At 43.7% G+C, this 27616-nt stretch overlaps 1 protein-coding gene across 2 annotated transcripts; it reads left to right on the plus strand.

Annotated features, from left to right (window-relative positions):
* ZHX1 (zinc fingers and homeoboxes 1) lies at nucleotides 1-27616 on the plus strand. Of its 2 annotated transcripts, none has more exons than XM_040979348.1 (3): nucleotides 1-216; nucleotides 9118-9221; nucleotides 20605-27616. In XM_040979348.1, the coding sequence occupies exon 3, from the start codon at nucleotides 20827-20829 to the stop codon at nucleotides 23452-23454; it is 2628 nt and encodes an 875-aa protein (XP_040835282.1). In that variant the 5' UTR covers nucleotides 1-216; nucleotides 9118-9221; nucleotides 20605-20826; the 3' UTR covers nucleotides 23455-27616. The 2 variants fall into 2 exon arrangements, with proteins under 2 accessions (XP_040835282.1, XP_040835281.1); XM_040979347.1 differs by lacking the exon at nucleotides 1-216 and having other exon boundaries at nucleotides 9028-9221; nucleotides 20605-23457; nucleotides 26026-27616.

The following is a 27616-nucleotide window of genomic DNA, read 5'->3' on the forward strand; positions in this document are numbered from 1 at the left end:
GCCGCGAGGCGCGCGCCTCTCCTCGCACCCCCTTAACCCCGGGTCCCCACGCTCGGCTGGCTAGCCGAAGCTGCTGAGGTCGTGCGTGCGGGCACTGCCAAATGGTTCCGGGTTTAGGGTTCACAGGTCAGAGTTGACTCCCTGAAAAGTGCATTCGGTTTGAAATGCAAGATGGCGGCGGCGGCGGGGCGCTGAGAGGCGCGGCGGCGCCTGCAGGTAGCGACGCGACCGGAGGGCCCGGACGCCCCGGGCTGCGCGTGGGGGGCGGACGCCGGGGGTGCGGGGCGGCCCCAGGGCAGGGACCCCGGGGCCCAGCCGGCTCGCTGCGGCGGGGCGCACCCGGCGCGGGGCGTCCGTGGGGAGGGCCGGGGCCTGCGAGGGACCCTCCGCCTGCCTCGCGCTCCCCGGGCGGGGGTCGTGAGGGAGACATCAGAACCCCCCGCGTGAGCGAGCAGTGAGCACCTTGGGGGGCTGCTGAGCGGGCAGGGAAGGCTAGGTTTTCCCCGAGGGGCGACGCGGGGATGGAGGACCCCACCAAGGTTGAGGGCCCTCGCAGGGGCGCTGCCCTCTGGGGATGTGTGGCAACCCGGCGAGGCTAGGCTTCTCGGAGAGTAGAAGAGCTTTTCTAGTTGTTGCTTTGGGGTTGGAACCCCGGAAACCCTTCCGGGGGAAGGTGCAAGCCCTTCAGCCCCCCACCCGGTTCGGGGATGGGCTGCGCCTCCACTTGGGAGAAAGATTCGGCTGAGATCTTAACGACAGTATTACGATGTGCAGGCAGCGCTGGGATTTAGGGAAGAAGTTAATGAGAATGGAAAGAGCGCCCACCCTTTTCAATAGAACGGGGTGGGGCTACGCTGGGGTGGGGTGCTGGCGGTCCTAGGAAATCTTGGGGATGAAAGGCGAGGAAGAGGGGGTTCGGGCTGCGAGGTGCGAAGAGCCTCCAACGGGAGGCAAGAAGAGCCTTGTCCCTGTGCATTCGCCCCAAAGTTCCAAGAAAAGGGACTTGAAATTCTTTGTTCCAATAGGCCACCCCTTCCCTCAGTGGGCGCAGTGAGAAAAGAGCAACGTGTCCCCCCCCACACACCCCTCTCCCCACTGCTACCCAGGGGGCCGAGCTTTCTAGGGGTGCCTGCACTTTGGGTTAGGGACGGGTCCAACCCCTGCGGAGGCTTGGGGGCCAGGGGAGTTAGAAGAGGATGGAGATGGGATAAGATGGGAGACCTGGCAGAACAAGACGTGCACAGCTGTTTTCTGTCATTAACTTCAATTCTTCTTCTTATTATTATTATTTTAAGATGAAAAGAGCTCATCTTTGAGAGAAAAATGTCCAGAAAGGCTAGTCGATTATTTGTGGTGTGATTATGTTTCCCATGTAACTTCACAGAAAGAAGCAACTAGTTCCCTTGAAGTTAAGACTGATAGAGAAGACGCCAAGACTTGGGAAATAGACAGCGGTTCGTGGCTAGAGAGGATGCAGCGGGACTGGGGACTGTGGCGTCTGTGTGTGTGTGTGTGTGTGTGTGTGTGTGTGTGTGTGTGTGTGCACGCATCTGTCACGCACCTCTGGGGTAGTTGCTGTGGGTCATTGTTCCCAGTCTTTGTCTAAAAGCTTTAACTTGTGTTCCGTGGTGCTGCAGGAATTACCTTTGTTTCCAAGTAAGTCATCCCGACTTTATGCTGGTGCTGAGGCACTGAAACAAAGTCCTGGTTTCAACGGGAGTCTAGCCACCGCTCTAGGCTTAGAGTTTGAATTGCTAGAGTACCAGTTCTGACTCCTGAGTCTAAGCAAGAGAACCCAGGAGCTGCCGATGGAATAATGAGGCAAGAATGAGGAGGAAGCAGCTCTTACGGCTGCGTTTCAGGTTTTCGTTCCTTTAGTGAGCATTGTAGAACTGCACACACGAATTTTAGACAAAGTAAGATGCGTCTGGGTTCAGTCTCTTTAATGTGAAAATGGTAACATTTTATTTACCCATTGATTCTTTTTTTGTAGAAGTATCTCTTCATGGGTTTTATTTACTAGGATTGTTATTTGCTAGGGACTAAAATGAGAAAGCAAGAATTAAAATAAGATGGATAACTGAAAATAGCTGTGATATTTCGTTTCAGACTTTCCAGGCCATTGTTGTGTTTTCAAAAGGGCTTGAGGTTATTGGCAATGCCTTACAGATACAGCTGAAGCTTGCACCAGCTTAGAGCACCCCGGGAACTGTGTGTGCTGTTCTTTGGTCTCCTCCAAGTGCGCATAGCTCCAGTGTCACAGATTGGGCTGGGCGAGGCCCAGGGGCGCGCAGCCCGCTGGTTGGCGCTGGTTGGCGATGGGCTGCGGCCGGCAGCCCCCACTGGGCCAGGCCTCAGCGCTGACTTGGCCGATTGGGAGGGTGGCTCATCAGGGCTGTGGCAGTGCCTTAGCCTCTCAGGAGACTTATCAGTTCTTTCTTTTGGATAGCTGTGAATAAAGTTTTACAATTAATTTGCTAATTAAAATGGCATGGGGGAGGTGGCTCATTCTGAACCTCTTTTCCTTTTATTTTTTGCTTTAAGGTAGAAGGGTTATGTTGAGATGTATTACATGTTTTCTTTGAATTGAGCACAGAAGTGGTATTTAAGACTCAGTTGCCTGTGACTTAGGACTTAATATCTAAGTGCTCTTAAGATGATTTAAATCATTACAGATGCAGTTGAGGAAGCGACACCTGTATCTGTGCAGTAGCATTGTCCATTTGGGCTCAAAAGACTTTACTTGAGTATTACCCATGCTGAGCGTTCAGTATTTAATCGAGTCTTTGTTCTTAAGGATTTATTTATTTGTATTGGAAGGACAGATATACAGAGAGGAGGAGACACAGAGAGGAAGATCTTCCGTCCGATGGTTCACTCCCCAAGTGGCCACGATGACTGGAGCTGAGCCAATCCAAAGCCAGGAGCCAGAAGCTTATTCCAGGTCTCCCACGTGGGTGTAGGGTCCCAAAGTTTTGGGCCATCCTCCCCTGTTTTCCCAGGCCATTAACAGGGAGCTGCATGAGAAGTGGGGCTGCTGGGATAAGAACCGACACCCACAGGGGATCTCGATGCTTTCAAGGCCAGGACTTCAGCTGCTATGCTATCGTGCTGGGCCCTAATCTAGTTTTTAGTCTGATATCATAGTGAAATTCTTAGGGAGGGATTTGGAGTTTTTCTGTTCTAAAGTAATTGTATATATTTTTAAAAATATGATTTTAGCGCTTGAACAAGATCTAGTGTTTCTATAGTGCTACTGATGAATTTTATTGTGTCTTTGTGGCTTTGAAATGTTTGTAATAATAAGTAAACAAATTTACATGACTGAAGTTGCGCATTTAGATTGCTTTTCAGGATGTATGTTTAGGTTTACATTTTAGAAATCAATATTGTATACATTTATTCTTAAATGTGTAAACTTTTATATAATTGCCAGGTTTGGGTTTTAGAAGATTAATCTTGGCATTTTTTGTGATCATTATTCAATGATTTATCACCAGTTGTAAAATGCATGTGTGTTTATGTATATATGGCTCTATGACAGATGCATATCTTTGGCCTAAACAATTGTAATGATCTGTGAAACACCAGTTTATATAGGTTAGGAATGACATTTACTCAGGGAACCAGTTGAATAAATACTTTAAAAAATATAGTTATTTTTATTGGAAAGGCAGATATACAGAGAGGAGGAAAGACAGAGGGGAAGATCTTCCGCCATTGATTGATTCCCCAAGCGGCCACAACGGCCAGAACTGCACCAATCCAAAGCCAGGAGCTTCCTCCCAGTCTCCCACATGGGTGCAGGGTCCCAAGGCTTTGGGTCATCTTAACTGCTTTCCCAGGCCACAGCCAGGGAGCTGGATGGGAAGCGGGACTGCTGGGACATGAACCAGTGCCATGTGGGATCCCGGTGCGTGCAAGGTGAGGACTTTAGTTGCTAGGCTACCATGCCAGGCCCGAATAAATACTTTTTAATGCAGGATTTTTATTTCACTTTTTAGATTTAGATTTTAAGAACTCATCATCAGAGCTTGTGCATCAAAAATATTAAGGTGGCAACTGTATCATAAGCATTTTTTGTTTTCAATAAAATTAAAACTCCTGAAATTGTGGTCATTTTCCTGTTTCCCATATGATTTCAACTCCGGGTTTTCTGTTGCTGAAGGTCTTCCCTAGTGCTTGTAGAAATAGAAGGACATGGGAAGTTCTGGTATTTCATGACGTTTCCCCTCTCCTGCCAGTGTCGTCTCTGTCGCCGTCTCGGCTCACTGGGCACAGGCTGTGCTTGGGAGGGAGGAGAGTGAGAAGAGGGCTACAAGGTTATTTGTAAGAGCAATTTGTTCTATGAAATACCTCTTAAAATATACCATCCGGGAGTGATTCATTTTGAAACTAAGGTGAAAGAAAAGGGTGTGGAGAGGGGATTAAATCATGATTCATTAGTGTCTTCCTGTTAAAGTCAACTTGTACCAATGTGATTTAAAATACTCAAAGATATGAATTAAAAAATGAAGTTAATGTGCTCAGGGCAACGGCTCAACTCAGTAATCTTCCTTCAAGCACCAGGCTTCCATATGGATGCCTGTTCATATCTCAGCTGCTCCACTTTCCATTCAGCACTCTGCTTAAAGCCTGGGAAAGCACTCAAGGATGGCCCAAAGCCTTGGGACCCTGCACCCACATGGAAGACCTAGAAGAAACTCCTGGCTCCTGGCTTCGGAAGGGTTCAGCTCTGGCATTGCAGCCACTTGGGAATGAACCAATAGATGGAAGATTTTTTTTGTCTCTCCTTCTCTCTATATATATGCCTTTCCAATAAAGAAATTTGGGGGAAAAAAAATTGGGTCTGTTGCGGCGACCTATGAGGCTAAAGTCCTCACCTTGAACACCCCGGGATCCCATACAGATGCAGGTTCTAATCTCAGCAGCTCCACTTCCCATCCAGCTCCCTGCTTATGGCTTGGGAAAGCAGTGGAGGACGGCCCAAAACTTTGAGACCCTGCACCCACGTGGGAGACCTAGAGGAAGTTTCTGGATCCTGGCTTCAGATCGGCATAGCATCGGCTGTTGTGCTCACTTGGGGAGTGAATCATTGGACAGAAGATCTTCCTCTCTGTCTCTCCTCCTCTCTGTATATCTGCCTTTCCAGTAAAAATAAAATTTTTTTAAAAAATGTAGTTGATTGCTTGAATGTTATCAGGTTTGTCAACACTCAGCTAATCTTTAAAGCACACAGCTTTCCTTTGTTATGTAACTTGAAGTCAGCATCTTTAGTAAAATAAGAAATATCTAACATTTATGTTCCTCCCAAGGTGTAGGAGATACTCAGAAAGTTTTTGTATCTGTTACAGTCCTCGCAGCAAGCACACTAGGGAGATGTGATTATTAGTCTCATTTGTAGGTGAGGCACAGAGAGGTTAAATCATTCATTCAGAGCCACTCAGGTGTGAAGAGATGGTGTTGGAATTTGAACTCAGTCTGGTCCAAGCCTCTTGGTCTTTAAAATCTGTCTACATCAAGAATATCTTTTATGTTTTATTACATAATGTACATTGTAGAGATGAACTCTTTACTTTTTGAAAGCCCGCTCATTCTGAATTAAAAAAAAAAAAAAAAACCTTGAATTGGAAATGTTATGCAGTAATCCCTGCATCAGGAACTAAACCAATGTCAGGTGGCTAGAATTTTCATTCAGAAGTTGGGAGCCCATTTGCCTGCTGCCTCTTGGCAGCTCTTCCCGGGAGACGCTCGCTCTGCGAAACATCTTGCATTTGCTGGATGATCTCAGAATGGATTGAATAAGTTACCAATTTCCTAAGATATTAATAATTCATTTTGGAAAATAACCTCTCCTCTTTGGCAGCTGTTTCTCGTCTTCTCTCCTAGCCCGTATCCTGTAGATGGATGGCTAAGGAGGAGCTGAACGGGAGATGGCAGGAAATGAAATTGTACCTGCGCAGGCTGAGGAGACAACAACCTCCTCCCCCGGGGACCCCAAAACATGCTCCTTGGCATCTCATGAAAACGTATCCAGTCAGCTTCGACTTAGCATGGATGGATTTTCATAGATTTATGGTATTTCTCACATAAGAGGGCTCTTCATCAAGTAGTATTGAACAGTGACAGAAATAAAAAGATGTGGTATTTTGGGAAAGTTGCTTTTCTAGCTATCCCTTCGTTATAGTTTGCAGAGTGTCAGTGATTCAAGAAAAGCACCAAATAGACTGTATCTCCTTAAAAGCACTATTTTCTGTTACTCTAGTAAGAGGATCAGTTATAACTTTATTAAATTATCTGGTTAAACTGCACTGGGTAATGTAAGATTTTTGGATGCTAATGATTCTTTTTTGAAAATTTTGTTTGTTTGGAAGTGAGAATTACAGAGAGAGTATTTGCAATGGCAGAGTCACTCAGTGTCTGGGCTGAGCCAGGCCAGAGCAGGAACCCAGAGTTCAGGCCCATCTCCGGCCTGGGGTGCAGAGAGGCCCAAGCCCTCTAGCCATCTTCTACTACATTTCCAGAAGTATTAGCAGGGAGCTGAATCAAAAAGCAGACCCACTGGGAGCTGAAACAGCACCCAAATGGATGTGTGTAAGCGCTGGTTTAATGTGCCACATGACAACAGCTGCCCTGTACTTTTCAAAGAACAGTTTTCAATTGTTTGATTACAAACTATTGATGTTTCATGTAGTTTTGTAGTTTCAGGTACTATTGTAGTAAAACCGAATAATTAAGCACTGATATCTTGTTGCATAACCTAATGTTTAGGCTTAGAGTACCACTGGGTTATTTTAATTATTATTGGCTTGAATTGCCAGCATTAATAATCTTTACCACCATATTTAATGCATTATAAATTAGGATACAAATACTAATAGGTTTGTGTGCAAATACAAATGAACATACCTTCTTCCAACATTTAAAATTAGTACATAAATGTTATGAAAACTTCAATTAAAAGTTGAGAGAGGGCCCGGCGCGGTGGCGCAGGTGGTTCTTAAGTCCTCACCTTGCACGCCCGGGATCCCATATGGGCGCCGGTTCTAATCCTAGCGGCCCGCTTCCCATCCAGTTCCCTGCTTGTGGCCTGGGAAAGCAGTCGAGGACTGCACAAAGCCTTGGGACCCTGCACCCGCGTGGGAGACCCGCAAGAAGCTCCTGGCTTCGGATTGGCATAGCATCGGCCGTTGCGCTCACTTGGGGAGTGAATCATCAGACAGAAGATCTTCCTCTCTGTCTCTCCTCTCTGTATATCCGCCTTTCCAATACAAAAATAATAAAAATAAATCTTTAAAAAAAAAAGTTGAGAGAAAGATCTTCTAGCTGCTGGTTCACTCCCCAAATGGTCACACCGGCCGGAGCACTATAATGCATTAAATACTGTGGTAAAGAGTTCTCTCTGTCTCTCCTCTCTGTAAGTCTACTTTTCCAATGAAAATAAGTAAATCTTTAAAAATAATAATAAAATAAAGATTTATTTATTTTCATTGGAAAAGCCAATCCAAAGCCATGAGCCAGGAGCTTCTTCCAGGTCTCCCATGCAGGTGCAGGGTTCCAAGGCTTTGGGGCTATCTTCCACTGATTTCCTAGGCCATGAGCAGGGAGCTGGATTGAGCAGCTGGTACATGAACTGGCACTCATATGGGACCCTGTCGCTTAGACGTGAAGGATTAACTAGTTGAACCATTGTGTTGGCCCCAGATTCTAAGCTTTTTGTTTTTGTTTTATGATTTATCCTATTTTTATTGAAAAGTCAGATTTACAGAGAGAAGGGTCTTCTGTCTGCTGGTTCACTTCTCTAGATGGCCATAGCAGCCGGAGCTGAGCTGATCAGAATCCGGGAGCTTACAGATTTTTGCAGATCTCCTATGCAGGTCCAGGAGTGTGGTGGTTTGGGCCATCTTCTGCTACTTCCTTAGGTACAAACAGGGAGCAGGAAGAGAAGTAGAGTAACCGGGATATGAACTGGCACCATATAGTATCCCGGTGCGTGAAAGGCAAGGCTTTAGCTACTGGACCATCACACCAGGGCTCTGGTACAACCTTTACAATGGTCCTTGGAGGACAGAACTGTGGCTTAGCAGTTATAGTTGCCATCGGCTGTGCTGGCATTCCATATGGCTGCTCTACTTCTGACCCAGCTCCCTGTTAATGTTCCTGGGAAAGCAGTAGAAGAAGGCCCCCATGCTTGGGTTCCTGCACCCACATGGTAGACTCAAAGAAACTCCCAGCTCCAGCTCTAGCCAGCCAGTGCTTGCTATCATGGCCATTTGGGGAAGGGGAGTGAACCAGCAGATGGAAGACCTCTCGTGCTCCCTGCTCCCGCTCTTTCTCTAACTGCCTTTAAAAAAATGATTTAAAAAGTGTATTAAATATATAAATATATTTACTTAAGTTGCTCCTTGGGCTGCCCACCTCCCGCACTGAAGTCCTGTCCACTCCCTGCTGATGTCTCCCCGGGGAGCAATGGGTGTTGTCTGGAGGAGTTGGGTTGCTGTCCCCCACACAGGAGACCTTGGTGGAACCCTGGACTCCTGGCTCAGCCTGGCTCAGCCCTGGCTGCTGTGCGGGTTGGAGGAGTGAGACACAGATGTGCGATCTTTATCAGTCTTTCTGTCTCTTTCAAATAAATGAAAATAAGTACTCTTAAAATTGTTTCCTTTCTTTTTTAGCAGTTTTAAAATCTATTTTTAAAAGATTTATTTATTATATTTGCAAAGTCAGATATACAGAGAGCAGGAGAGACAGAGAGCAAGATCTGTGCACTGATTCGCTCCCCAAGTGGCAGCAACAGTTGGATCCAAGCCGATCTGAAACCAGAAGCCAGGAGCCTTTTCTGGGTCTCCCATAGAGTGCAGGGTCCTAAGGCTTTGGGCCGTCCTCAACCACTTGCCTAGGCTACAAGCAGAGAACTGGATGGGAAGTGGAGCTGGGATTAAAACTGTTGCCCATATAGAATCCTGGTGTGTGCAATGTGAGGACTTTAGCTGCTAGGCCATGGCGCACTGGGCCCACAATTATGTTTATTTTCAAAAAGTAAGACATAAACTGTAAAAATTGTTATGGATAAATCATATGTAGGATAATAAGCCATTTTCCACCTTTTTTCGGTAGGATCCTGTGGACCTGTTTGCAAGGATGGCCTGAGCTAAGCGTCTCCTGATTTAAAGGGATATCCTCCCATTTCAAAGAACAGGATGCTCAGGAAGCTTCGGCAAGTATGTGTCTCGTTGCTTCTCTATGGTAACACTCAGGTGGTTCCACAATTTAGAAACTCTAAGATATAGACTGCTTTAACTTCAAAGGAAATAGCACACCTCCTAATAAATCTCAGGTGGTATGTTTATTTATTTATTTTTATATTTTTACAATCTTTACATAGTTAATTAGGGTAAAAAGGTTCAAGGGCTATAGGAAACTGGGTAAGACTATTATTTCCATGTGTTTCCTTCATGCTTAAAGGGGGGTATTAAGGGAGAAGGCCCACCCAATTCCCCACCCTCCCCAGGTTCCGGATGTAGGGTATGTTCTGAGGTTCTTGCTCACGTGGTTTTGATAGTTCAACAGTTATGAATCGCTGCCAATCTTGCCACTCCAAGCATGATGAAGTCTTTGCAGAATCCACTGATAGACATAGTTCATCATAGAGTCTCTGTTTGCCCCATATTTCGCTGCCAAGATATAGCTGAGATGGCTGATTGACCTGTTCCATCTTCTCTGTTTTTTCTTGGTTAGGGTTCTGAGTCCAGCATTTTGATTGGGGAGATCTCCAAAGAAACTTTGTCTGAGGTGTTCTCAGACCAGATTCTTGTATGTACTAGCAAGTACAGGGCCCGACTCAGTCCATCACCCTGATCAGCTGGTGGTTGCGATGGCTGGGTTGGTTCTGTTTTCAGCCCCGACTTCCACTGGAGCCAATGGGTGTTGCAGTCCAGCCTGGTTCTGCCCAGCACATACTTGGCCCTCACATAAACAAGTGGGAGCTGCAGCCTAGTTGGAGCGACCCACAATAACCCCCACCAGACCTGCCCCCTACCCTGGTTTGCTAGTATGTGTAGCAGTAATCCAGTCTGTCCCACACCCCATTCCACCCCAGCCACTGTCCTGGTTTTCATCCCCTCCCAGGGAAGTGGTAACTTAAGAGGGAGGAGCCCACTATTTCCCTCCCAGGCCTCTCCCACTCCCGGATTATGCTTTCTCCAGGTAGTTCTGTGGTTTGACTTGACAGAACTAGCCCCCAGTGCCAGCTTCTGCCAGCTGATGCTGTGGCTAAGGCCAAACAACCCTCACCCACTCTAATTTTGTTTGCACCAGTAGGAATAATCAGCCTAGCCTGGCTTTTCCCTGATCTAGTCCACTTGAGGCGCACAGGTGTTGTAGCCCTGCCTATTCTGGTCTGCCCCCATCCCAGCTCACGCTCTCCAGTGGGAGTAGCTGTCCAGCAAAGGAACCTCAGGTAGTATGTTTATAACTGACTTTTCTGTCTTACTGTGGTATGTTTATAATCGATTTTTCAATTACTGTTTGCTGAAAACAGCTGTGTGTCAGACAGTATACCAAGTGCAGTGATAAAGCAGATAAACAAGACGCAGGAGGGTCCTGAGGGCAGGAGCCTCACTGTGGGGAACCGATCCAGAGATTGTTATATTCTTGTACCTAGATCCAGAAAAATGCTTTAAGATACTACAGCAGTCCTGGGACACAGCGGCCGGGGTGCAGCAAGTTAATCTTCCACTTTGTGGCGCCAGCATCCCACATGGGTGCTGGTTCATGCCCCAGCTACTCCCATTCTGATCCAACTCCCTGCTCTGACCTGGGAAAGCAGCAGAGGATGGCTCAGGTCCTTAGACCCCTGCACTGGTGTGAGAGACAAGGAAGAAGCTCCTGGCTCCTGGCATTATATCAGGTCAGCCCTGGCTTTGCAGCCATGTGGGAAGTGAACTAGCAGAGGAAGCCCTTCTCTGTCTCTCCTCTGTGAAATCTGCCTTTCAAGTAAAAATAAACAAACCTAAAGCAAAAAAACTTAGGTAAGAGATAAAATATGAAAGCAAAGGGCCAGACCTTTGAAAAAAAAAAAAAGAAAGAACAGGGCTGAGATATAATTTCATTTATAAATAGTTTAATAATAGTTGATTATAAACATTTAATTCATAACTAAATATTTTATTTAGATTAACCATGCCAATATTTATATACTTTTATTTACTTTATTAACTATTATAAGATTTATTTATTTGCAATCAGCATTATACAGAGAGAGAAAGGAAGAAATCTTTCATCCACAGGGAAGTGGAGCAGCTTGAACTTGAATTGGCAGTCAGATGGGATGTACCACCCACTGCACCACAGTGCCAGCCCCCTAATTAACTGACTTTCCAAGATGAGCATTAGGTTACATGTTACTGTACTTGAAATCTTTATACTTTAATCCAGTTGTTATGTAAAAGATTTTTTTTAAAGATTTATTTATTTGTATTGGAAAGGCAGATATACAGAGAGGAGGAGAGGCAGAGAGGAGGATCTTCTGTCTGATGATTCACTTCCCAAGCAGCCACAACAGCTAGAGCCAATCCGAAGCCAGAAGCCAGGAGCTTCTTCTGGGTCTCCCATGTGGGTGCATGGTCCCAAAGCTTTGGGCAATCCTTGATTGCTTTCCCAGGCCACAGGCAGGGAGCTGGATGAGAAATGGGAATGCCAGAATTAGAACCGGCGCTCAAATGGGATCCCAGGCTGTGTGAGGTGAGAACTTCAACCACCATGCTATCATGCTGGGTTCTGTTATGTAAAAGTTTAAACATGTATCTATTTGTCTGAGAGGCAGAACTACGGAGAGAGCGCTCTTCCATGGGTTGGTTCCCTCCATAGATGACTGCTGTAGCTGGGACTGCGCCAGACTGAAGCCAAAACCTACACCTCTAACTGATTTCCCACAAGGTATCAGGGGCATAGCTAAGCACTTGGACCATCTTTTATTGCTTTCCCAGGCGTATTAGCAGGGAGCTGCTTTGGAAGAGGAGCAGCCAGAACTTGAACTTGTGCTAACAGAGCACAATGCCGGCATCAATAGTTTAAAAAAAATTATTTTTATTTGAAAGTCAGATTTTACAGAGAGAGGAGAAAGGGTAGAGAGAAAGAAAGAAGTCTTCTGTCTGCTGGTTCACTCCCCAAATGGCTGCAATGGCCAAGCTAAGCCAATCCTAAGTCAGAAACCAGGAGTTTCTTCAGGTCTCCCATGTGGGTAGTTACCCAAGGACTCAGGCTGTCCTCTGCTGCTTTTCCATGCTGTAAGCAAAGAGCTGGATTGAAAGGGGAGCAGCATGATCCAGTATATGGACAGGCACCCTTATGGGATCCCAGGGCATATAAGGCAAGGACTTCAGCCACTAGGCTGCTTCTCCGGGCCCCCCAAAATATATATATTTATTTATTTGAAAGAGTTATAGAGAGGGAGAGAGAGAGAGAGAGAGAGAGACAGCTCTTCTGTCTGCTGATTGACTCTCCTGATGGCTGTAAGAGCCATGGCTTGGCCAGGCCAAAGGCACGAACCGGGAGTGTCTTCCAGGTCTTCCCTGTAGGAGAATTGTTTACAATTGTGACATCTTCCACTGCTTTCCCCAAGTTACTAGCAGGGATCAGGATCAGAAGGGGAGCAGCCAGGATATGAAATGATGCTCATATGGATGTTGAGGTTATACCTGGCAGCTTTACCATTTATACCACAAGCACAGTACCTTTCTCATTAAAAAATATATATATATATGAGTTCTTACAAGTCAGTGGTACCAATACTAATTACTACTTTCCTTCAAAGAATTTTTGTGATTGGAGCTAACCGTCCCTTGTTTTATAAATGAGGAGATTTTGGACCGGTGACTGGTTCATCAGCCTCTCAGAGATAATGTCACTTGGAACTGAAAAGAGCAGTCTTAGGTTAGACTGTGAAAGCACGCTTGATAAACTGCAGAAAATTATTTTGGATCATATACACAAACTCTTAAGATAGGCAATTTCATGGTAGTGCTAGTTAATGCAGTACTCTCATTGTATTACATATGTGCTTACATGAAAGCTGCAGGTAGAAATCTTTTCAGATATAGAGGGCTGAGGGTTTGGTGCAGTGTTTAACCTGCTGCTTAAAGAAGCCTGAATCCAGGTGCCTGCTCTGCTGTCGATCTTGGCTTCCTGCACACGAGAGGCAGTGCTGATGGTTCAAGTGCTTGGCTCATCCCCACCATCCATGTGGGAGAGATGGATTGAGTTCCTGGATCCTGGCTTGGCCAGGTCCAGTCCCGGTTGTTGCAGGTGCTTTGGGAATAAGCCAGGAGATAGGAGATGCTTCAGTGGTAAAGCTGGGGTCCGAGTTTGGCAGTGGTCCAGGTTGGATTCCTCTTCCGCTCTTCAGCATTATTAAGGTGTGTTTTCTTGGGGTGAGGATGGTAGGTTGGGTGGGAGGTACGGGGTTGGGGGAGGCTGTGGCCGGGGGCGGGGGATGGCAGATAAGAAAGACAGCAACGATTGAGTTTCTTTGTCTTCAGCCCTTAGCAAAGGCAGCCTCTTTCGTTAGATTATCTTTGTCCACTCTTAAAGTGACACACAGAGAGAATGAATCTTCTCTTAACTGATTTACTCCCCAAATATTCCCACTGACCAGGGTTGGGCCAGAACAAAGCCAGGAGCCTGAAGGTCCATCAGGGCTCCTCAGTGGGTGCGGGGACCCAAGGATGTAGGCCATCCTCTGCTGCGTTCCCTGTGCGCAGAAGCTGCTGGAAGCCGAAGCAGCCCTCCAACAGGGGCCGCTAGCATTCTGGACAGGAAGTTTGCCTGCTGTGCCACAAGGCCAGCCCCGGTTTCTGGGGTGCTTTCACTTTTCTTACATCCATTTCTATCTCTGTATTTACTTTGATACTTGATTTTTAATTTTTTGAGACCATTTCAACTATTTTTTGAGATTTCTTTCTCATGTAATGATTTTGTGTTGCCGATAAACTTTAAACATTTGTTTTGAGGATAAATTTGTGTTGTCAATTCTTAATTTTTTAAAAGATTTTTAAAATGTATTTTTATTGGAAAGGCAGATATACAGAGAGGAAGAAAGACAGAGAAGAAGATCTTCCATCCACTGATTTCACTCTCCAAGTAGCCACAACGGCTGGTGCTGAGCCAATCTGAACCTAGGAGCCAGGAGCTCTTCCGGGTCTGCCACGTGGGTGCAGGATCCCAAGGCTTTGGGCCGTCCTCAACTGCTTTCCCAGGACACAAGCAGTGAGCGCGATGGGAAGCGGGGCTGCAGGGATTAGAACTAGCGCCCATATTGGATCCCGGTGCATTCAAGGCGAGGACTTTAACCACTACACTATCGTGCCGGGCCCAATTCTTATTTTTTTTAAAGATTCATTGATTTTTATTGGAAAGTCACATATACAAAGAGAAGGAGATACAGAGAGAAATGTCTTCCATCCACTGGTTTACTCTCCAAGTGACTGCAATGGCTGAATCTGAGCTGATCTAAAGCCAGGAGCCAGCAGCTTCTTCCTGGTCCCCCACACGGGTGCAGGGTCCCAAGGCTTTGGACCATCCTTGACTGCTTTCCCAGGCCACAAGCAGGGAGCTGGATGGGAAGTGGAGCAGCCAGGACATCAACCAGTGCCCATGTGGAATCCTGGCACATGCTAGATGAAAACTTTAGCCGCTAGCCTATTGTGCTGGGCCCCCTAATTTTTAAGAACTTATTATTGTCTAAATATTTTTATGTTTTAAATGTGAAAATGTCTTAGGTGTTAAAAGCCACCTCCACCCAGTTTTATTTTGACAGAATAGATGGTCTTTGTTTTAATTTGACTCTTATTCTTTGTGCCTACTGTTATTTCAGACATTCTGTGATTTCTGATGGGTTTGTAACTTTTAGTTTGAATACAAACGGGAAAATAAGCATTTTCATCTGGCTAAACAACTCTGACGCAGAGGAAGTGAAGGCAAATTAAATACAGAGTCCTAAGAATTTTGAGGATATATTTATGAATGCAAATTACAAAGGATTCTTAGGGTGTGCATTTTTGTTCCATAAGAACAGTTTCACTTTCGTAGATAGTAATTGAAACCTAACATGGTTCTTAAAAGCTATAACATCTTAATGTTTTTACTTAAAGTTGATTTTAAAATGTTTGTTTTTATCACATAAAATGTTTTTTTAATCATATAACTGACATGCTTTTGCAGCTCACTAGGCCAACCTACTGTTATCTGTTAATAATTTAATTTACAGTACAAGGCAGCCAAAAAACCCAGAGGCTGGGAAGTTCAGCGCAGCTGGGGTTCTGCTTGGCTGTAAGATTTTTAGACTTCAGGAAGCATAGTGTCTGAAACAATCCACTAACTTCTGTTTTATATACATCCAGAACTTTTGAATCTTTTTGAAACTCTGGTAGAATACCATCATAGTTGTATTATGGAATACGGAAGTGATAATTCCAAGGACGAATTTGCTCAGACATCCTTAGGAGAACTTTGCTCTTTTTGCCTGTTTCATTATGGTAATAATTCTCTGAATGTTTTTATTTTACTCAAGGATATTTTAATATTTTGGTGATTGCTGTGATTTTTATTAGTAGGGATTTTATTGGTGAGAATAATCTGTAGAGCAAGCACAATTTTCATAATTCTACAAATTAATGTTTCATGAAGTTATGTTATCATATGCAACATAGGTCTCTTTTAAAGTTTTTTGTTTTCCCAGCAAATATTATTTGAGTCTTCATATATACTTGTTGAACCCAATGGATGTAGTGGAGAGCTGAATATTCTTTCTGGCTGTAAAAGAGCTTCTAGAACAGTTGCCAAAATGTTTGTACTGTGAAGAGATGAACTTTGCTTCCATTAATGCTTTTATGTAGAAAAGCTCTGTTGTAATTTTTTTTTTAAGATTTATTTATTTTATTACAAAGTCAGATATACAGAGGAGGAGAGACAGAGAGGAAGATCTTCCACCTGATGATTCACTCCCCAGGTGAGTGCAACGGCTGATGCTGTGCCGATCTGAAGCCGGGAAACAGGAACCTCTTCCACATCTCCCTCGCAGGTGCAGGGTCCCAAAACTTTGGGCTGTCCTCGACTGCTTTCCCAGGCCACAAGCAAGGAACTGTATGGGAAGTGGAGCTGCAGGGATTAGAACCAGCGCCCATATGGGATCCCGGCGCGTTCAAGGCAAGGACTTTAGCCGCTAGGCCACGCTGCCCGGCCCACAGTTGTAATTATTTCAGCACGTGCATAGTCATGGGTTGTGGAGGAGCAGCGTGCCCCTCGGGAGAAGACCCTGGATGCACAGCTGGATCCATGGACATCTGCCTGGCTGGTCCTACACTCTTGAGATAAGGGGCGCTCTTGGGAGCTTACAGAGTGAGCTTGTCTTTCTCAAGAAATGTCTAGAATAGGCCTGAATGCTATACACACTGAGGGATTCCTGATTCTCCTGGAAAACTTGTTTAGCATAGATTTTTGCTTTAAACATGCAGTAGAAACTCTTTCCAGTTTGAGACAGTGGCAGTATTTGCAATTTTAAGTTCCTGAAAGTGTTGTTTTATTTTATAATAAGGCAGTGTTACAACAATATTGAAGAAAGATGTCATACACAAAAATCTTACCCATAAGCTCACATGAAAATTTCATGTTTTATCTGCTCTCATTTGGTCTTTGTCCATATGCATACATATTTTCTCATGGACAACATAATTTTAAAAATATTTATTGCTTGCTTGAAAAGCAGAGTGACAGAGGAAGGTTCATTCTGAAATACACAAAATGCACAAAAACCAGGTCTGGGAAAGGCAGTGCCAGAGCCAGGGGCTCCAGCCAGGCTCCCACTTTGGCACGTAGGTCATGCTCCACTGTCTACTGTCAGGAGAAAGCTGGATGCTGAGTGTAGTGGCCTGGCACTCTCAGTGTGGGGTGCCAGTGTTCCAAACAGCAGTATAACCCACTGCACCTCTGACGCCTCTCAGATACACTTAACATGCACATCTTGTTCTGATTTTTTAAAAAAATTGCAAGTGGTTAAATGTTATTTTGCATTTCTGGATTATTCCTGATAATCATTTTTAATGGTAATATAAGAATTGATTTTGTTAGAATTTTTATTAAAGTCATTTCTCTACTGAAAGGCTAATTGAAAACAGTTTTCAAAGGTGATGCTTTTAGTGCTAGACGCGCTTAAATTATACTCTTTTCTTTTTGTTGGCAGATTTAACTTTAATAGTGTCTTAATTGTAAAGCCACTGAGCTACTCAGTTGTGCAACTGACCTCTACCCTTTTTTACAAGTAAATAGTACAATGTTCCTCAAACTGATTTTAAGCTCTGATTTTAGTTGATCTTCAAACAGAACAGCAGGTAGCGATTAGCCAATAGCTATTTTTGAACAGCATTTTCCTGACCTAGGTACACTACACTTTCATGACAAAGAGAGCTGAATTGAAGCTATACCATAGAAATTTTTCTGCATTTTTACTCCTGCCTTTTTGATTCAGTTTGTGTGTCTTTTTAACTAAGTTGCTTTTAAAAAGAGAGAGAAGGCATATGATACTGGATAAATGGTGCTACTCCTGGGAAAATGTCCAATTAGGCACTTATTGTTAATGAGAGTAGGTGAAGGAAGCACTTTTACTTGGTCAGACCATGAGGTAGAAACTATTGCTCCTCCTTTACTCACAGAATCTGTTTCTACTTCTTTTCTAGAAGCTTCTTTCAGTGTGTGCACACTGAAATTTCCCAGTACTTTGTCACATTCTTGTGGAAACCTGTTTTCCCTTCACCACGGGTAGCATCTGATAGACCAGAGCCTGTCTTGGTCAGCCCCGTGTTCCTCCTGTCCAACACAGTGCCTGTCATGGGGTTGACATTCAACACGTTTGTACTGAAGAGTCTTGGTTTGAGGGGTGAGAGAAATGAGACAGAGACAGAGTAGCTTTGCCAGTCCCCTGACAGGGGTGACACTTGCAGTTTTACCTTCTGGCATACTCACTGTCTGTGCACTGACTACTCCGGCCCGGATACTCTTCCATAAAGATACGACAGCTGTATTAAGGACCTATTTTCTCCAAAATTATGACTAACTAGTAAGAACCTTGAGGATCTTTATGTTTACTCTGGCCAATTTTCAGACCATACGTGTGATGCAGAAGTGAGCCATTGGACCATATCTTTTTTTTTTTAAAGATGTATTTGTGTATTTGTGGGCCCAGCATGATAGCATGGTGGCTAAAGTCCTTGTCTTGAACATGCCCGGATCCCATATGGTCGCCGGTTCTAATCCTGGTGGCCCTGCTTCCCATCCAGCTCCCTGCTTGTGGCCTGGGCAAGCAGTGGAGGACGGCCCAAAACTTTGGGACCCTGTACCCACGTGGGAGACCTGGAGGAAGTTCCTGGATCATGGCTTCTGAACGGTGCAGCACCGGCCGTTGCAGTCACTTGGGGAGTGAATCATCGGATGGAAGATCTTCCTCTCTGTCTCTCTGTCTCTCCTCCTCTCTGTATATCTGCCTTTCCAATAAAAATAAATAAAACCTTTAAAAAATTTAGTTACTTTTATTGCAAAGTCATATATACAGAGAGGCAGAGAGACAGAGAGACAGAGAGGAAGATCTTCCATCCCCAAGTCAGTGCAGTGACTGGTGCTCTGCTGATTCGAAGCCAGGAGCCTGGAACTTCCTCCAGGTCTCCCACACAGGTGCAGGGTCCCAAGGCTTTCGGCCATCCCCGACTGCCTTCCCAGGCCACAGGCAGGGAGCTGGATGGGAAGCGGGGCTATTGGGATTAGAACTGGCGCCCATATGGGATCCTAGCACGTTTAAGGCAAGGACTTTGGCTGCTAGGCCATCACACCAGTCCGGACCATATCTTGAAGCTCTTGTGGGAATTGTCCTGTTTCCTTTTAAGTATATATTTTTAAAAACTGACCATGGTTTTGCTAACAAGATAATGGAGAACTTAAAAGTGGTTTATTACAGGGCCTGGCCTGATGACTCAGTGGTTAATCCTTACCTTACAAGTGCCAGGATCCCATGTGGGAGCTGAATCTTGTCCTGGTTGTGCTTCTTCTCATCTAGCTCCCTGTCTGTGGCCTGGGGAAGCAATGGAGGATGACCCAAAGCCTTGGGACCCTGCACCTGCGTGGGAGACCCAGAGGAAGCTCCTGGCTCCTGCCTGCAGATTGGCTCAGCTCTGACTGTTGTAGCCACTTGGGGAGTGAACCAGCAGATGAAATATCTTTCTGTCTGTCTCTCCTTTTCTCTGTAGACCTGCCTTTGCAATAAAAATAAATCATTTTTTAAAATGCGGCTTATCAGCAGCTAGGGATTCAATCTGGGTGTCTTGTGTGGGTGGCAGGGAGCCAGTGACTTGAACTGATACCTGTGGTCTCCAAGGTGGAAGCTGGAGTAAGGAGGAGAGCTGCCACTTGAACCCGGCATGCTAGTGTGGGCTGTGGACATCCCAGGAGACACTTGAGGCGTCACACCAAACATCCATTCCTAATCCATGTTTTCCTGATGATACAAGGTCAGCGTGATTGGGCTAACCTGCCACTTCAAACAAGTGCTGGTTCCAGTCCTATTTGTTCTACTTTCCAGTCCAACTCTCTGCTAATGTGTTTGGGAAGGCAGTGACGGATGACTCAAGTAATTGGATTCCTACCACTCATGTGGGAGATTTAGACTGAGTTAAGGTTTCCGGACTCTGTGCTAACCTAGCCTTGCTATTGTTAGTAATTGGAGTGAACCAGCAGATGAAAGATCTGTCTCTCGAACTCTCTGTGGCTTTCTTTTTAAAACTTATTTATATTTTATTGGAAAGACAGGTTTACAGAGAGGAGGAAATACAAAGAGAAAGATCTTCCATCTGCTGGTTTACTCCCCAAGTGGCCGCAATGCCTGGAGCTGAACCAGTCGAAGCCAGGAGCCAGTAGGTTCTTTCAGGTCTCCCACACAGGTACAGGGGCCCAAGGCTTTGAGCCATCCTCTACTGCTTTCCCAGGCCACAGGCAGGGAACTGGATGGAAAGTGGAGAAGCTGGGACATGAACTGGCACCTTATGGGATCCCTGTGCTTGCAGGCAGAGGATTAGTCCATTGAGCCATTATGTCAGGCCCCTCTCTCTGCTTTCAAATGAAAACAAAAATTATTTTTATTATAAGTTTAAGCTATTGATTTCTTTGGTAGTGCCCTCTAACCCTATTGAGTTTTCTAAGACTATTTTCCAATTCATTCTAGTTTGACTGAATAAACATTTAATTTTATCTAATTGAGGGTAGTGGAAATGCAGACATAAATAAGATGTTAACCGAAATAACTCAACTGTGAGAGCTTTAGGTTGAAGATACAAATTTCAGGGACTTAAATTTTTAATGAGGTAAGACACTCTCAATAAAGCTGTTACTAAAAAAGTGTTTGAAACAATGGGATACAATATAATAAAGACTTTTATCCGATTCTTTTCATATTCTACACTTTCTAGCCTGCCTATTAAGCAACTTCATTAAGCGAGACACAACTGTAGCTTGTTGATGTGATCATAGTTATTGATTTGAAAACATCTTTATATTTATTTTAATTAGGTGATTGGACTTGTGCGTCAAAAATTTCAACAGTCCAGCAGTATTTTTTCTTCCAATAATATACTGTTTACTTGATTGCACCATGAAAACGCTGCTATTGAGTCTTGTTGAGCGCAAAAATGGACTTGAAGAACCAAAAGTCATTGTTTTCAAATGAAGAATACTGAATAGTTCCAGGCCTCAATGCTTCTGAATCACCACTGAGATTCCCCCATCATCAGGATGGCAAGCAGGCGAAAGTCTACAACACCGTGCATGGTCCTTGCCAGTGAACAGGATCCTGACCTTGGACTGACCTCAGATGTGGATGACGGCCCCCCTGTCCTCACACCTATAGAAAACACCAGAGCAGAGAGCATCTCAAGTGAGGAAGAAGTCCATGAATCTGCAGATTCTGACAATCAGCAAAGTAAGAAAGTGGAAGGCGGCTATGAATGTAAATATTGTACTTTTCAAACTCCAGACCTAAATATGTTTACTTTCCATGTGGATTCAGAGCATCCCAATGTAGTGCTAAATTCATCCTATGTTTGTGTTGAATGCAATTTCCTTACCAAAAGGTATGATGCACTTTCTGAGCATAATCTGAAATATCACCCTGGAGAAGATAATTTTAAGTTGACTATGGTGAAACGTAACAACCAGACAATCTTTGAGCAAACAATAAATGATCTGACTTTTGATGGTAGTTTTGTGAAAGAGGAGAATGCGGAACAAGCAGAATCTACAGAGGTTTCTTCTTCGGGCATATCTATCAGTAAAACTCCCATCATGAAAATGATGAAAAATAAGGTGGAGAGCAAGCGAATTGCAGTCCATCACGATTCGGCTGAGGGCACTCCCGAAGAGAAAGAGAATGAAGTCAAGCCGGACCGTGAAGAAGTTGAGGAAAATCCAAGCTCTTCAGCGTCTGAATCTAACACCAGTACTTCGGTTGTGAACAGAGTGCACCCGAGTACCGCCAGCACCGTGGTGACCCCGGCAGCAGTTCTGCCTGGGTTAGCGCAGGTGATCACTGCAGTGTCTGCTCAGCAGAATTCTAACCTGATTCCCAAAGTCTTAATCCCTGTGAATAGCATCCCCACCTACCATGCTGCATTGGACAACAATCCCCTCTTGCTGAACACCTACAACAAATTCCCTTATCCGACAATGTCAGAAATTACAGTTCTCTCTGCTCAAGCAAAATACACAGAGGAACAGATCAAGATATGGTTTTCAGCACAGCGTCTAAAACATGGTGTTAGTTGGACTCCTGAGGAAGTGGAGGAGGCAAGAAGAAAGCAGTTCAATGGGACAGTGCACACTGTCCCTCAGACCATAACTGTCATTCCTGCCCACATTTCCACGGGGAGTAACGGCTTGCCATCTATCTTACAGACATGCCAGATAGTTGGTCAGCCAGGCCTGGTTCTTACCCAAGTGGCCGGAACAAATACTTTGCCTGTCACAGCACCAATAGCCTTGACGGTGGCCGGGGTTCCAAATCAAACGAATGTACAGAAAAGTCAGGTGCCCGCCGCTCCGCCTGCTGCAGAAACAAAGCCTGCAGCAGCAGCAGTTCCCACTTCGCAAAATCCCAAACAGGAGACTGCCTTGGTCAACCCTGATTCATTTGGCATTCGGGCCAAAAAAACAAAGGAACAGTTAGCAGAATTAAAAGTTAGCTACCTGAAAAATCAGTTTCCCCATGACTCAGAAATCAGCAGACTGATGAAAATAACAGGCCTAACGAAAGGAGAGATTAAAAAATGGTTTAGCGACACCAGGTACAACCAGAGGAATTCCAAGAGTAACCAGACCTTGCATCTCAACAGCGATGCCTCCACCACCACCATCATTATAGACTCGAGCGATGAAACCACAGAGTCACCCACCGTCGCCACCTCACAGCAGAAGCAGTCCTGGAATCCTTTTCCTGACTTCACACCCCAGAAGTTTAAGGAGAAAACTGCAGAGCAGCTTCGTGTCCTCCAGGCAAGTTTTCTCAACAGCTCCATACTGACAGATGAAGAATTAAACAGGCTGCGAGCGCAAACCAAGCTAACGAGAAGAGAAATCGACGCGTGGTTTACAGAGAGGAAGAAATCAAAAGCTTTAAAGGAAGAGAAGGTAGAAGTTGAAGAAAACAATGTGGGCAGTTCCAAAGAAGAAGCCGGAGAAACTTCTCCTGGAGACGAGTCCGTTGCCCCGAAGTCAGGGGGTACAGGCAAGATATGTAAGAAAACGCCTGAGCAGTTGCACTTGCTGAAAAGCGCGTTTGTCCGGACGCAGTGGCCCTCGGCCGAGGAGTATGACAAGTTGGCGGAAGAAAGTGGACTTGCTAGAACGGACATCGTTAGCTGGTTTGGAGACACCCGCTATGCTTGGAAAAACGGAAATCTGAAATGGTACTACTACTATCAAAGCTCCAACTCCAGCGCTTTGAATGGCCTGTCTTCCCTTCGGAAAAGGGGGCGGGGGAGGCCCAAAGGACGGGGACGAGGAAGACCCCGAGGGCGGCCCAGAGGAGGCAAGAGGATGAACAACTGGGACAGGGGACCGTCACTTATAAAATTTAAAACTGGAACCGCAATACTTAAGGATTATTACCTGAAGCACAAATTTCTGAATGAACAAGACCTGGACGAGCTGGTTAACAGGTCGCACATGGGCTACGAGCAGGTCCGAGAGTGGTTTGCAGAAAGGCAGAGAAGATCAGAGTTAGGAATGGAGTTATTTGAGGAAAATGAGGAGGAGGAGGAAGCTGCGGAGGATCAGGATCTGGAGGATGAAGAAGAAACGGATGACAGTGACACGTGGGAGCCTCCCCGGCACGTGAAGCGGAAGCTTTCTAAGTCAGATGACTGAAATGTAAGTGCTTTCATCCGAGCGCGTTGTGTCTGCCAGCCACCTCCGTTGGGAGCAGTCATCGTGCAGTAGCAGCTAGCTCTAGTTTGATCATTTTTTTTCTAAAATAGTTGTCCTTTGTCCTAATAAGTGAACGAGGTTCCGCTAGAGAGGCCAAGGAAGATTGTCATGTATAATTTGATTGTTCTACTCTCTGTGTAGTTTGATATTGCTTTGAGTATTTATTTTTTCAGATGAGGCGTGTTTTACGTTGTTTTAAGACAGAGTTGCTCATGATTGAAGGAAGGAGACTGGGACGAGGTGGGATTTACAAATACTAAAGCTAACAGGTTTCTCGCCACCCTCCTTCACTACAGCTCCTTTTTGTCTAAGAATTCAAAAACAAAAACTAAAAAGAAACGAAGTATATCAAAGGAAAGACACAGTTTTAGGAAACGAGGTGAAAATGAATCTCTCTTTCCACTGTTTTGCTACCAAGATTTTAGTAATTTTTTTCCCTTGAACTTAAAATGCTTTATGTATTAAATTATTCAATTTTTTTCTATTAAAAGCCAAAGATCTGTATAAATTCATGTTTTCTTAGGTGGCATCCATTGTGGCAACTGTGATATAAATTACTCCTGTCTTAGAGATTAAAAGGCACATGGCAGATGTGGTGTTAAATAAACTAAAATTTCCTATAATAACAGCCTTTTTTTTGTGATATAAAACAAACCCATTACTAGTACTACCACTGGCTAAAAATGTATCTCTTTAGTCTTAAAAGTACAAATATCTGTGGTTTAAGTTTAAAAGATTTTGCATAGTCCTCAGATCCTAATGATTTTGTAGATGAAATTGATTAAAATTCCAGTTTAGTTGAAATTTTCTGTGTTGGAATCAAAACCTAAATTAGTAGTACTTCTGGAATATAATAGCTATGTTTTGTCTTTTTCTAAATGGTTTGGAATATTCCAGGATAGAGATCCACTCTTTTGAAGAGAATGCAATGGTTGTGAAATGTGTGTGTGTGTATCTGACAGTGCTCCAAAGAACATGTCACTACCCAGGACTGCTGCAAAGCGTTTTCCAGCCGTGGGGGGACGAGGCACGGAGCCTTAGCGCCAGGCAGGAGCACGGCTCCTCATCCTGGACTTGTATACGCTCTTATCTCTGCAGTAGTTCCTCCATTTCCCCGTGTCTTGTCCCTGATTTTATTTATTTTAACATTTATAGAGTTTAATATATGCCAGGCACTGTTCTTACTGCTTAGCAGTCCTCTTTCAGGGTTTGTTTTTATTAACATTTTTAAGGCAGAGAAACAGATGAAATTAAAAAGCCAAGCTATTTTAATAAGTGGTGCAAATCATTTTCTAGGTCTGTAGTTAAATCATAAAAAAAGTCAAATCATAAAAAGTTTTATCCTGAAGTGCAGCCCTCCTCTTCCCACTGTCAGTCTTCAGGCTTTCTTCTGACCTAGATGCATAAAATATTTTTTAACAGGCACTTTCTGTTATTGCTAAACTAGAATGCACATTCAGCCCAGATGAAACCAACACATTAGTTGCTCCAGTGATTTTCTGGGAAGTTACAATCTTCTGAAAATTGATTTTTTGGGGGGTATGATTTGGTTTAGCATAACTTTGTATGGTTAATTCTTATGTTACATGTTAACACCATAATGGAAACTAATTATCATCAAATTCACATAAAGCTGGTTTTCAAAAACCTGGCAAATTTGTGATGTGTATTACTTTTATGGTACATATACAGGTATGCGCTGCTTTCAGCAGATTTATATATTTGAAAGAGAACAACAGAGAGAGAGCTCATCCCTCTGTGGATTCGCTTCCCAGATGGCACAGCAGCCACACCCAGGCCTGGAGCTCCACTGTGAGTGGCAGGACTGCTAGCACTCGGTCCATCTTCCACTGCCTTTCCAGGCACATCGACCGGATCCGAGGGATGCTAATGGGTACTCTGAAATAGGATGCTGGCTTTGCAAGAGGCAGCTTAACATGCTGCCAGACCCCATGCCTTGCTTTTAGAATATACAGAGTCTAAAATTATTAAACACTTTATTTAAAAGAAGGTAAAAACCCTATTGACCTAATAAGATAATTTTTCACTTTAAGAGAATTTATCATAGACTTGCTCTTATGTTATTTCATTTAAATGATTGAATTTTTTTTTAGAAGTTGCAGGGATCTTCCCAATATTGTTGTTGCAGAAAGTGAGGTGCATGTGTATCTTTTGCACATGTTGGTCTTGTATGTTAGAGAAAAAAGGAGAGAAAAAAGAAATGAAAATATTAGATTTCATAGGCTGTTTAGTATAAACACTGACAATGAAATATAAGCTTTGTGCTAATAACGTTGAGCTGAGTGACTATGTGATGGTTGTGTCTGTCAGCAAGCCTGGCATATGCAGGACATGTGTCCATGAGTGGTGCACAGGGTGAGTGACCCTCAGTGTTAGCGCACAGAGGCTGTTCACATGGCTGACTGGTATCTTCTTGTGTCTACACATAGTAAAACTGAAGTTTTCTTTACTTTTTCTGTGTGTTTTTTTTATAATGTTTTTCTTTTATAGCTGCCTAAAACATTGAAGGAGAATCAATTCTTCAGCTCAAGATGTCTGATTAACTGTGAATGGGCTAAGTCTTTGATGACACTGAAAACGTTTTGGGACATACAGATTCTCAAAACACAGGATCCAATATCCAAAAGTAATGGAACTTAACCTTGTGCCAAAGTTAAACTACTGCAGTTGGCGGAAGTTCTGCAATGTAAATAGAACACTAATTAAAAAACTTGTAAAAAAAAAAAGTCAAGTTTTAATACATTTTTATTCTGATACAATGGAGACATTCTAAATCTAAGACTTTCTGAGGGGTTTCATGACCACTGGAGCTTGTCCTCCTACTTGGTCCAGCTTACTACTGTGTGTCTGGTAAGATGGGCTTTGTTGCCTGGATATGTCTTTGATATGTAATTAACCTTGCAGCTTTGAGTGACCAAACGTTTTATGGAGTAAAAGTTGCTAGAAATGGGGGGGGGGGGGAAGAATTGAATTATGATTTATTTCTGTGTCTCTTATTTATCAGGCCCTGCACTGGGATTAGAAATTGTGCATGGGCTTATACAACTTAAAGTCTAAGAACAACCTATTTAAATATATTGAAACAGTAAGATTTGGGGAGCTCATTGGCCCTTGATGATTGGATCTTTCATGAAACACATTCATGGATACCACTATTTCTATTTGTAATACTTCTTTTACTTTTTTCATTAGAAGCTGAATTGCTTTTTATTAAACTGAAGATAATGTCGAAGAATGAAAGGAAACTGGCGTAAGAATTTGGATAGGGTGAAACTCTGAAATGAGTATTGTACCAAAAATGTGAAGAAATAATCATATAGTAAATACGTGATTTCCTTACAATCATATGGAAAGCAGAAGTATGCATACAGGTGTCAATTCAAAAATTCCAAGAATGATGTCTTTATGAAATTCTGCTTTGCATAATAATGTCTGAGAACAAATTCTGAACTGGTCATAATGAGTTAAGTTAGCTTGATGCTTTGAATCGTGGGAATGTTAGCCGTTAACTGTCACTGAATCAGGAGACTGAAGGTTCAGGCTCATTGAGAAATTCTGCCAAGACCGGTGCTGTTCATTCATATTGAGAAGGACCTCTGTTTCGTGATCATAGGACCATTTTGCAAAATGTACTTTCTTCACAGAAGAAATGATCAGCTTAATTAGCTCTGGCTTTTAAAATGTTTTTTTCTGAATGATCAAATGTAGTAGGCTTGGCCAGTTTATATAATCTAATTTAATTAATAATAAATATTCAGCTCTTGGTTAAATGTTTGTCAGCTAATTAAAATGTTACAAAAAAAAGCCTTGAGTATGCATGCTGCTTTCATTTTGATAAACTTTTTACTTTTAACTATAGCTTTATTAGTAATTCCGAAATGCTGCAGTTTAGCTGAGTTCTTCACTCAAACAGCTGGCTTGGTGGGTGGCTTTTTTCATACTACTGTTAACTTTTTAATAAAAAGAAGAGACAATGTAAAGACTGTAATAATTGAATGCACTAAGCTGTTTTTCTTTTACACATTTAAAGACTTCTTAAAGCACTCTGTATTATACTGATTAAATTGCTCCCTTTTCTAAA

This window comes from Ochotona curzoniae, unplaced genomic scaffold (assembly GCF_017591425.1).
Source record: "Ochotona curzoniae isolate NIBS_2020 unplaced genomic scaffold, NIBS_Ocur_1.0 contig_3190, whole genome shotgun sequence".
Classification (NCBI taxonomy): Eukaryota; Metazoa; Chordata; class Mammalia; order Lagomorpha; family Ochotonidae; genus Ochotona; species Ochotona curzoniae.